General features: G+C 50.0%; 1 protein-coding gene across 2 annotated transcripts in view; it reads left to right on the forward strand.

The window, feature by feature from the left end:
* Positions 1–12048, forward strand: part of sidt2 (SID1 transmembrane family, member 2) — a 61016-nt gene that overhangs the window by 7299 nt on the left and 41669 nt on the right. The window contains exons 2-7 of one of the 2 annotated variants that reach the window (XM_078426972.1): positions 959–1080; positions 4231–4395; positions 5636–5681; positions 6970–7071; positions 8791–8874; positions 10621–10720. In XM_078426972.1, coding sequence (XP_078283098.1) covers positions 959–1080; positions 4231–4395; positions 5636–5681; positions 6970–7071; positions 8791–8874; positions 10621–10720 — 619 coding nt within the window. The remainder of the gene's footprint in view (positions 1–958; positions 1081–4230; positions 4396–5635; positions 5682–6969; positions 7072–8790; positions 8875–10620; positions 10721–12048) is intronic. The other variant, XM_078426973.1, reaches the window with a different exon arrangement.

The following is a 12048-nucleotide window of genomic DNA, read 5'->3' on the forward strand; positions in this document are numbered from 1 at the left end:
CTCGAGATAAGTAATTAAGTAAATAGGAGACGACAAAGACATGGGAGCAAAATTAGGCCATTTGGTCCATCGAGTCTCCTCCGCCATTTTCTAACGGCTAATCTATTTTTCCCTCTCAACGCCCACGTCCTGCCTGCTCCCCGTAGCCTTTAATGCCCTAACACTGGGCGTTAGTGAAAAGCGTGCCTCTTCCTGCGGTTCCCCTCCTCATCCGGGAGCTGAAGGTTGTGTGGGGTGTCTGTGAGACCTTCATAATATTGAGGTACTTTTGTTCGAAAATTAAAAAGAATATTCTCAGCAGACTATCTCCCCGGCTTGAAAGCCAGCAGAACACCCACAAGTCCTTAAAGGGAGTATCCTGCCACGTCATTGCCAGGGTGGAGATATCAAAACCTTTTAGGTGAAAGGGGCAAAGTTTGAAGAAGATGTGTGGGGCAATTTTGTACACAGAGAGTTGTGGGTGCCTGGAACGTGTTGCCAGAGGTGGTGGTGGATGCAGATACATTAGTGACATTGAAGAGGCCTTTAGACAAGCACATGGGAGTGGAAGCATATGGATCACGTGCAGGCGGAGGAGATTAACTTAACTTGGCATCATGTTCAGCGCGGATATTGTGAGCTGTGGGCCCTGTTCTTGTGCTGTATCTTTAAGCATTTCACGGGGGTTGCAGTATGTATTTGACTGTGTGGAAAAGTTTAGTTTAGATAGATACAAAGTGCTGGAGTGATTCAGCTGGTCAGGCAGCATCTCTGGAGATAAAGGACGGGTGACGTTTTGAGTCGGAACCCTTCTTCGGACTTTAGTTTATCGTCACATGTACCGAGGTACAGTGAAAAGCTTCACGGTGGGGCCTTTCGTTGAGAAAGGTGGCGGCCACTGTTGTCGCTGATCGAGTGGTCTACGAAAGGGGTTGGTGTTCAGTGTGTGTGGATTAACCGTGTTCTGTCCTTTCTGCAGACTGAGGGGGTGCGTGTCCATGTTAACGTTATCTCTGAGCAAGCCAGAAACCCCGTGCTCTTCGTGATCCGGCAGCAGAAAGCGGTGGTCTCCTTCCAGGCACCACTCATGCTCAGGGGACTGTGAGTATTGCTCGAGACCCCCCTGCGTAAGCCCAAACTCCCCCCACCAACCCACCTTCCCCCTCCTCAAACTCTCCCCCCCCCCACCAACCCACCCCCGTCCACAAACTCCCCCCCACCTCCCCTCCCCAAACTCCCCCCACCAACCCACCTTCCCCCTCCTCAAACTCCCCCCCCCACCAACCCACCCCCGTTCACAAACTCCCCCCCACCAACCCACCTCCCCCTCCTCAAACTCCCCCCACCAACCCACCCCATCCACAAACTCCCCCCCACCAACCCACGCCCCCTCCCCTCCCCTCCTCAAACTCCCCCCACCCACTAACCCACCCTGTCCACAAACTCCCCCCCCACCTCCCCTCCCCAAACTCCCCCCACCAACCCACGCCCCCTCCCCCCCAGCTCACCAACCCACCTCCCCTCCCAAAATACCCCCCACCAACCCACGCCCCCTCCCCCCTCCTCAAACTCCCCCCCACCCCGTCCACAAACTCCCCCCCACCTTCCCTCCCCAAACTCCCCCCACCAACACACCTCCCCCTCCTCAAACTCCCCCCCACCCCGTCCACAAACTCCCCCCACCTCCCCTCCCCAAACTCCCCCCACCAACCCACGCCCCCTCCCCCTCCTCAAACTCCCCCCCACCCCGTCCACAAACTCCCCCCCACCAACCCACGCCCCCTCCCCAAACTCCCCCCACCAACACACCTCCCCCTCCTCAAACTCCCCCCCACCCCGTCCACAAACTCCCCCCCACCCCGTCCACAAACTCCCCCCCACCAACCCACCCTCCTCAACAAACTCCCCCTCCCCAAACTCCACCCACCAACCCCCCTCCCCAAACTCCCCCCCAACTCACAACCCCCCCCCCAACCCCACCTCCCCCGCCCCCTCCCCTGACATCAGTCTGAAGAAGGGTCACGACCCGAAACGTCACCCATTCCTTCTCTCCCGAGATGCTGCCTGACCCGCTGAGTTACCCCAGCATTTTGTGTCTACCTTCGATTTAAACCAGCATCTGCAGTATTTTTCCAGACAATAAAGTATCACTGAATTATTACATTTTGTGTCTACCGTACCTTATTGTCATGTGTACAGTGATATTCTGACAGCGTGGAAACAGGCCCTTCAGCCCAACTTGCCCACACCGACCTGCATACCCCATCTACACTAGTCCCACCTACCTGCGCCAGGCCCATATTCCTCTACACCTGTCCTATCCATGTACCTGTCTGGATGTCTCATTGCAAAGGGTTGGAGGGATGAGGGATGGCAGGCAAGTGGGACAAACTGAGATGGGGCATCTTGGCCGGCGTGGGCAAGTTGTCCTGACTTGCCCTGTCTAATTCTAATCCTTTGCCGCCTCAGTCTTTCTCACTTCCCACACAAACCGCCCCTCCCTCGGCTCCTGGGAGAGCAGGCAAGAGGCCTCGGAGCCTCAGGCTGTTATGACGTATATTCTGACTGAACTGCAGCAGTTCACAAGTGGAGCGGGGTGAATAATGCATGAACAATGGTACGTGTTCAACCAGGGACCGTCTGCGGCTATCCACACACTCACACCTGGCAACCAGGTTCAAAAGCACCGTGCTAATTAATTAAAGACCAATTACTGGCCACTCTGTCACGCTCAAGATGCTGCACGCACACAGTATAATTTATGCCGCTATTGTGCCACGGGACTGTTGTTTTGGGCCAAGTCTTTGGGTAGTTTTAAAGCGGAGTTAGAAAGGTTCTTAATGAATACGGGCGTCAAAGATGACAGGGAGAAGGCAGGAGAATGGGGTTGAGAGGGAACAATAGATCAATAGACAATAGGTGCAGGAGTAGGCCATTCGGCCCTTCGAGCCAGCACCACCATTCAATGTGATCATCATGGCTGATCATTCTCAATCTCGACCCGAAACGTCACCCATTCCTTCTCTCCTGAGATGCTGCCTGACCTGCTGAGTTACTCCAGCATTTTGTGAATAAATACCTTCGATTTCTGCGTTATTTTCTTATACAATCAGTACCCATGATCAGTTCTCATCAGATTGGCCATGATCGAATGCGGAACAAACTTGATGGGCCGAATGGCCTAATTCTTCTCCTATATCTTATGATCATAAGACGGGCTGTACAGTGGCTTTCTTCTGTTTGCTCTCTGTTAATGGTGTAGGGGTGCGTTCAACTGCGATGTTTTCACGATTGTGCATCTTGCTGGCATTTGTTGTATGAGGTCGCCCTCAAAGACCACTGTAACGGTCGTGTGGGCTCCTCCCTCAACAAGTCACGGTGGCGCAGCGGTAGAGTTGCTGCCCTACAGCGAATGCAGCGCCAGAGACCAAGGTTCGATCCTGATTACGGGTGCTGTCTGTACGGAGTTTGTACGTTCTCCCCGTGACCTGCGTGGGTTTTCTCCGAAATCTTCAGTTTCCTCCCACACTCCAAAGACGTGCAGGTTTGTAGGTTAATTGGCTTGGTAAATGTAAAAATTGTCCCTAGTGGGTGTAGGATAGTGTTAATGTGCGGGGATCGCTTGTCGGCATGGACCCGGTGGGCCGAAGGGCCTGTTTCCGCGCTGTATCTCTAAACTAAACAAAAGTTTCGAAAGGAGGGCACAATGAGTAGCCTGTGTTATTATCCGTCTGAAGATAGACACAAATTGCTGGGGTAACTCAGCGGGTCAGGCAGCATCTTTGAAGAAAAGGAATAGGTGACGTTTCTGGGTCGAGACCCTTCTTCAGACAGAGTCGGGGAGAGGTAAGTGAGACATATGGACGGTACAGAGAACAAATGAATGAAAGATATGCAAAAAGCAACGATGAGCAAGGAGAGGTGGAGCCCACAATGGTCCATTGTTGGCTGTGGGGCAGGTGATAACGAGTTACACAGACGGTGAACAGAGCGACAATGAACCTAGGATGGGGGAGGGATGGAGAGAGAAAGGGAAAGCAAGGGCCACTTGAAGCTTGAGAAATCAATATTCATACCGCTGGGGTGTAAGCTGCCCAAGCGAAATATGAGGCGCTGTTTGTCCAATTTGCGCTGGGCTTCACTCTGGCAGCTTGGTTCTCCATCCAAGGTTTCTCCTGCACACCGCAAGGTTCACTAAAGCTGACGCCGTGTTGTTAAATCGTGGCGTAACCTCACTGTCTCTTTCTGCAGGTATCAGAGGAAATACATCTACCAGGATGTGAGTCGCACGCTTTGCCAGTCGGAAGTCAAGAGGGAGTTGCAGATGCAGTACTTCTATGTGGATGTCTCCACCCTGTCGGAAAAGAACGCCTCGGTCCAACTCTACGTCAAACGCATCAAACACTTCATCCTCGGGTAAACTGGTGCGGTATCATCAGAGGGGACTCCGTGCCCGCAAGGTTTAGGACTTCTGTCGTCTTGCTGCGGTCTCCGTGATAGGAAACTGCTTGGTACTAGTTGGTACTTGGTACTAGTGACAGGAGAGGACTTTGTTCCTTGGAGCGCAGGAGGATTAGGGCTGATCCTATAGAGTTGTGCAAAATCATCAGAGGAATAGATCGGGGAAATGCAGAGTCTCTTTCAGGGGAATTGAGACCCGGAGGATAATGGTGAGAGGTTTGTGAAGGGAGAATGATTTAATAGGAACCTGAGGGGTAACTTTTTTACACAAAGGGTGGTGGGGGTATGGAATGAGTTGCTGGAAGAACTAGTTGGGGCAGGTACTATAGCACGTTTAAAAAACGTTCAGACAGGTACATGGATAGGATAGGTTTAGAAGGATATGGGCCACGTGCAGGCAGGTGGGACTAGTGTAGATGAGGCATGTTGGTCGGTGTGGGCAAGGTGGCTGGAAGGGCCTGTATCTACGTTGTGTGACTGTTGGAGTAACTCAGACAGCATCTCTGGAGGACGTGACTAGATGGCTCTTCGGGTCGGGACCCTCCTTCAGGAGGAACTAGTGAATGTTTTGTGCAGCAAACCTGTGCAATGCTGGAGTGGTGACAGACGGCAGGACTTGATCGTTATCGTATTCTGGGTCTGGCACAGAGTCAAGGGCTTGGCTTCTTTCCCAATGTTCCTGATTCCCTTTTAAATATCTACAAACAGCGAGCGGCAGAGTTGCTGCCCTACGGCGCCAGAGACCCGCATTCAATCCTGACTACGGCTGCCGTCTGTTCGGAGTTTGTACGTTCTCCCCGTGACCTGCCTGCGTTTTCTCCGGGATCTCCGGTTTCCTCCCACGCTCCCAAGACGTGCAGGTTTGTAGGTTAATTGGCTTCGGTAAAGTTGTAATTTCTTCCCAGTGTGTGTCGGATCGTGTTAGTGTGCGGGGATCGCTGGTCGGCGCGGACTGGGTGGGGCTAAAGGGCCTGTTTCCACGCTGTATCTCTAAACTAAATTAAACTTAGCGAGGAGGGTCTCGACCCGAAACGCCACCCATTCCTTCTCTCCCGAGATGCTGCCTGACCCGCTGAGTTACTCCACCATTTTGTGTCTACCTTCGACAGAAATAAACTGTTTGGTTTTGTGTAAAGGCTGGTGAGACTGGTGTTTGTATAATGCACTGAACATTTTATACTCGTGTATCCAACAGAACTGCACAGCCGTTCAAGTTTAACGCAACGCCTTCTCAGCCACAGGTAAGGACAGTCACGTAATATTGTAAGGACCAGCACTGAGAATCCTCCAGGCAGAATCCCCCCTCTGTTCACTGTCTCCTGGCAGGCAGCGGGTGGGGCGGCTGTGGGATTTTGTACTTTAAAGAAATGACTACAATGAGTTCAAAAATACAATGTGTTTGGAAAAAAAACCCCACCTCTTTTAAACTTTCCTCCCTACTGTTTAAATCTATGCCCTCAAGTATTTGAAGTATTTTGTCTCAGGGGGGAAAAATACTCTGGCTATCTCCCCAGGTCAGGTAGCCTTTGCAAATTGGAGGAGCAGCACCTCGTATTTTGCTTGGGCAGCTTACACCCCAGCGGTATGAATATTGATTTCTCTAACTCTAAGTAACCCATGCTTTCCCTCTCTCGCCATCTCTTCCCCACCCTGGTTCTCCGACTAGTTTCACTGTCCTCCTGATTAAATAATACTGATTGTATGCCTCATTATCACCTTCCCCTCAGCCAACAATGTACCATTTTGCATTTCCTTGATTAACGTCCCCATTGATCTGTCGTTTTCACACTTTACCTTTCCATATCTCCAAGTCTCCCTCTCCCCTGACTCTCAGTCTGAAGAAGGGTTTCAACCTGAAACGTTGACCATTCCTTCTCTCCAGAGATGCTGCCTGTCCCGCTGAGTTACATGGAACATAGAAAATAGGTGCAGGAGGAGGCCATTTGGCCCTTCAAGCCAGCACCGCCATTCATTGTGATCATGGCTGATCATCTACAATCAGTAACCCGTGTCTCCATCTTCTTTGTAGTGAATATTGGTCGCTAACATTCTAGTAGAGTTAATTAGCTGGTAGCCATGTTATTTACTATTGGAGAGTTAACAGAAAGCATGGAACAGTACACCATAGGAACAGGCCCATCGGCCCACAATGTCCATGCCAAGTTAAACTCTACCCTCAAAGATAGACACAAAATGCTGGAGTAACGCTGTCTGTACGGAGTTTGTACGTTCTCCCTGTGATCGCGTGGGTTTTCTGCGGGTGTTCCGGTTTCCTCCCAGACAAAAAAAGTACAGGTTTGTAGGTTGACACAAAATGCTGGAGTTTGGAGGATAATTGGCTTTGGTAAAGATTGTAAATTGCCCCTAAGTGCGTAGAATAGTAACAGTGTGCGGGGATCGCTGGTCGGTGCGGTCACGGTGGGTCAAAGGGCTTTTTCCGCACTGTATCTCTAATTTAAACTAAACTTGGGATGTCGACCGTGACGAGTTTACGATGTCGTTATTGTCTCTCGTCCTCTTCACCCTCAGTACTTTAGGTACAAGTTTCCTGAGGGAGAGGAGTCGGTGATCGTGAAAGTGACCTCGGATTCCGTGTTTCCCTGCTCGGTGGTCTCCATTCAGGATGTTGTGGTGAGTGGGGAGTGTCGGTGCCAGGGCCCCAAGCCAGGGCCTTGCATAACGACCGTACATGCCCCTTACAGCGCCAGAGACCCGGCCTCCATCCTGACTACGGGCGATGTCCTTATGGAGTTTGTACGTTCTCCATGTGACCACGTGGGCTTTCTCCGGGCGCACAAGGACTGCACCCCAATCATGCGCAGACCTGTCATGGAACAGAAACATCAACTTGAACTGAATATTGGAACAAACAACATACTGCGGTCACTTGCGAGTTGAGCGATCGTGTTCAATGGGGCTTTACTGGACACAAAAGCAACTGCACGGTGGAATTCATTCTGCATCTATTACACATGCGGTTGCCGCCATGTTTTGGCGCCATTGGTCAAAGTCCGGTCGGCCCGCGCGCTGATGTACTGGAGCAATTCCTGCGAGCCAACGTCCCTCTCCGCTCCTCGCCCGGCCATCTCTGTGTCATAGGGCGCCTCCTGCAGCCGACCTCAAAGGCGCTGGAGGGAAGCATGACCCCGGTTCACCCTCCTTGCACCTCGCGTGTGACGTTCCCAGCTCCCTCCCGGTCCCACCGACCGACCTGGAGGATTCCCGGTCGAGACGAGCCTTCTGGAGGGTTCCCGGCCGAGACGAGCCTTCTGGATGGTTCCCGGTCCCACCGACCATCGAGCCTTGGAGTTGGCTCGATGGTCAGGGCATCTCGGGAAGGCCACTGCCGCGCAGAGCGAGGGAATCAATCTGCAACTGGGGGCAAAAGGAAGAAACATCCGCCTTCATTTGATTTGATTTTGAATATGGACTTTGGGTTTCATTTTGTTTTGCAGTAATATTGGGGTTTTATATTTATTGAGCTTATTTTAAATGATATTATCTATTGGGTACCGTGTTTGCAGAGCAGTGATGCTGTGATGCTGCTGCAAGGAGGAAATTCATTGTTCAGATTCGGTACATATGGCATTTAAACATTTTTTACGTGAAGTGGCAAGGAAATCACCTGAAACTAAAGTCACAGTTTTCTTCCTTTCACTAATCTCTGAGAGTGGATTATTGAAACGTTCCAAGCTGTGAATGATTTTTTTGTTTATCTCCTTAAGATGGAGTGTTTATTGTTAATATGTTGTGTTGTCCAGCTCTTTTAACAGAGTTAATGTCGACTGTTTGTCAAAGCTCGGGGCTGCCCAGTTAATGGTGGAGCACCCAGTGCCCCACATCTGGCTTCTTGAACAGCGCGGAGTCGTACAGTGCTGCTGTTCCCCGGTTCTGGGGACCTGGGATTGATCCTGATCTCCTGTGAAACTTCTGTAGACGGACGGAAGGAGAATCTGGGAGGGATGGTGGGCACTCGAGAGGGAATACATTCTAGGGAAACAAGCATGGGGATTGGACTGAGGGGAGTGTACCAAGAGCTGGCAGAGATGTGAAAGGCTGAATGGCCTCCTATTATAATTTCCAGGAGCAGAATTAGGCCCATTACGCCTACTCCGCCAATCAATCATGGCTGATCTATCTTCCCTTCTCAACCCCATTCTCCTGCCTTCTCCCCGTGCAAAAGGAAAATTACAATTGTGAAAATGATGAAATTAGAGAACATTAATGGTAAGGTATGGAGGAAGGCATTAGAAGTGTGAAATTACCAGGAGCTGGGGGTCCTCTGTAAAAACTAGTCTCTTTGGATTGGGAGTTTATTTGCTGATGTTCGTCATTTTGCATTTCTTTCAGTGTCCGGTCAATGATCTAGACAACAATGTTGCCTTCAGTGGTACCTATCAAACCATGACGAAGAAAGGAGCCATTACCGTGCAGGTAAACGACACTCCCTCATGACAAAACTGTGCTGGTGTTGAGATGCAATGTGTGTACTTCCTTGGCTGAATTGGTAGCCCCCCCTGCTTCTAGTCAGGGGGTAGTGGCATGACTTCCAACCCTCCGCCCACAGGTCCAATCTTTAGACTTGAGAGATACAGCGCAGAAACAGGCCCTTCGGCCCACCGAGTCTGTGCCGACCAGCCATCCCCGCACACTAACACTATTCTACACTAGGGGGCAGTTTCCCCAAACTAATAACTAGGGGTTAATTTTAACCAGGGTTAATTTTACTGAAGCCAATTAAACAACAACCCTGCACGTCTTCGGCATGTGGGAGGAAACCAGAGCACCCGGAGAAAACTCACACGGTCACGGGGAGAACGTACAAACTCCATACGGACAGCACCCGTAGTCAGGATCGAACCCGGGTCTCTGGCGATGTAAGGCAGCATCTCTACCGCTGCGTGGGTTTTCTCCGGGTGCTCTGGTTTCCTCCCACGCTCCAAAGACGTACAGGTTTAGTAGGTTAATTGGCTTGAGCAAGTTACCCCTGGTGTGTAGGATTGTGCTAGTAGGGAGAGCGTTGGGTGGGCTGAAGGGCCTGTTTCCACGCTGTATCTCTAAAGGTTGCATTTACCCCTTCATGCCCGTGGTGCCAGCATCGCAGATGTTGACGGGATGTGTTCAAATCTTCCCCCGTGGGTATTTAGTTCATCCTGCTTCTCCAGTCTCAGCCCAGCTGCGTGGTCTTGATTGAAAAGTAGTGGCAACGTTGGGGGTTAATCAAGCAGTCTGTTGTGAAGGTCCTGCCAGAAATCAGTTTTAGTGGCCATAGCTTTTACAGCTCGCAGCTCACAGCCCAGTGGTATGAATATTGATTTCTCTAACTTCAAGTAACCCCTGCATCCCCACCCTAGTCACACCAGGTTTTCATTCTCACCTAACAAACATCTAACATCAGCCTGTCCCCCATATCATTGTCACTTGTTTGTATCTTTCATTCATTTGATCTATATCTCTCTGCACCATTGTCTATATCTCTCGTTTCCCTCTTCCCCTGACTTTCAGTCTGAAGAAGAGTCCTGACCCGAAACGTCACCCATTCCTTCTCTCCAGTTACTCCAGCATTTAATGACCATGGCGTTCACACAGTTGGTCTAATTAGCTTGCTGGAGTGATATCACCTGGAGCGATATTGGTGGGGATACAGTGTGGCGAATGCCAAAGAATGTTGAGAGGAGGTGGTCAGGCTGCCTCTCATTGAAGAGAGACACACAGTGCTGGAGTAACTCAGCGGGTCAGGCAGCATCTCTGGAGAGCATGGATAGGTGACGTTTCGGGTCGGGACCCTTCTTCAGACCCCCCTTCACTTCCATTCATCTTGACAAAGCTATTTATGAGAAAGACTATGAGAGCTGACATCTTGATCAGTGCGGGTGTCAGGGGGTTATGGGGAGAAGGCAGGAGAATGGGGTTGGGAGGGAGAGAGAGATCAGCCATGATTGAATGGCGGAGTAGACTTGATGGGCCGAATGGCTCCTAAAAAACTTTTAAACTAAGTTATGAACCACGAGAAGGAGGATATCGCCAGTGGCAAGAGTTGCAGGTGTGACCCAAGGGGAATATCTCCCCAACCATTAGAAGGTCACCTTTGGTGTCTCTATAGAGGTTGTGTATAAAGTGAAAGCAATGAACTCTACGCCTTTCACGATCGTCAAGCATTACTTGTTGTTGTTCCAACAGCGCAAGGATTTCCGAAACAGCAGTTTTTATGTGGTGGTGGTGGTGAAGACGGAAGACGAGGCGTGCGGCGGGGCACTGCCCTTTTACTCCTTGAAAGAAGGTACGGGACAGGGAGCGGTGGGCAAGCTTACTTTATGATCTATCTTTATATTATATATAACTAAAAGTCTCATCTTGTACGTATGTTCCCGAAATGCGGCCAAACCGGTACACGATAGCGCAACAATTTTAGGCCCACTTTACTCACCATTCGCCTGTGGTGTGCAGTGTCAAGTTTTGTTCAAATTGTTGCGCTCGTGTACTGCTTGGCTGTATTTCGAGAACATACATATATATATATATATATTTTGAGATCGCTGGCGTCACAACGGGAACCCAAAGTGTCCACGTGGGTCGTCTAGTTATTATTATTATTATTATTATTATTGTATGTGTACCAAAATACCAAGCTTTTGATTGCCTGCTGTCCAAAAAAAGACTATACAGAATACAATCAAGCTGCCCGCTGTGCAAAAGATAAAGGATAAAGGGGACAACATTTAATGGAAAGATTATAACTTTGCTCATTCAACATGGGTGGTGCAGCGGTAGAGATGCCGCCTTACAGCGCCGGAGACCTGGGGTCGATCCTAACTATGGATACTGTCTGTACGGAGTTTGTACGTTCTCCCTCCGGGTGCTCTGGTTTCCTCCCACCTTCCAAAGACGTGCGGGTTTGTCGGTTAATTGTCTTCTGTACAAATTGTCCCCTGGCGTGTGGGATCAAACTAGTGCACAGGTGATCGCTGGCAAAAGCAGTTTCAGCCTTGGTTTCAGATTTCCACCAGGGCAGTTTTTTTTTAATGTTGTCTACAGTTTTGAGTTTGATTTTGCTGCCAAGTTCTTTGCAAGTAGATTGTTGCTGTGGAGTGAATGAAAGATAATGACGACATTTAAAGACACATTTTCTTTTCCAATAATAAAGTTTATTCAGAGTAAAAACATATACGAAACAAAAACTGTGCAAAAGCTCTAGTTACATTCTTGTGTGTGTACATTCATTAGTGTTACATTTAGCAATGGTTGCACTGTCTATAAACAAAATCCCCTTACCACTCGTGTGGCACCCTGGGGTGATATTCCTCCCTTGTTTGAGGGATGTCCCCACCGGACTCTGCCCCTCAATGACCAGCAGCGGAAGGACCTTAGACAGGCACATGGGTAGGAGAGGTTGAAAGGGATATGGGTCAAACGCAGGCAAATGGGACTAGCTCAGGTAGGCATCTTGGATGGGTTGGGTGAAGGGTGTGTTTCCATGTTATGTAACTCTACAGATGAAAGAACATGCAGATTTTCTGTAGTTGCATCTGTGCAGAATGCCTCAATCTGATGACAGACAATAAATGCTGGAGTAACTCAGCGGGACAGGCAGCATCTCTGGAGAGAAGG

Source organism: Rhinoraja longicauda, chromosome 32, assembly GCF_053455715.1.
Source record: "Rhinoraja longicauda isolate Sanriku21f chromosome 32, sRhiLon1.1, whole genome shotgun sequence".
NCBI classification, from domain to species: domain Eukaryota; kingdom Metazoa; phylum Chordata; class Chondrichthyes; order Rajiformes; family Arhynchobatidae; genus Rhinoraja; species Rhinoraja longicauda.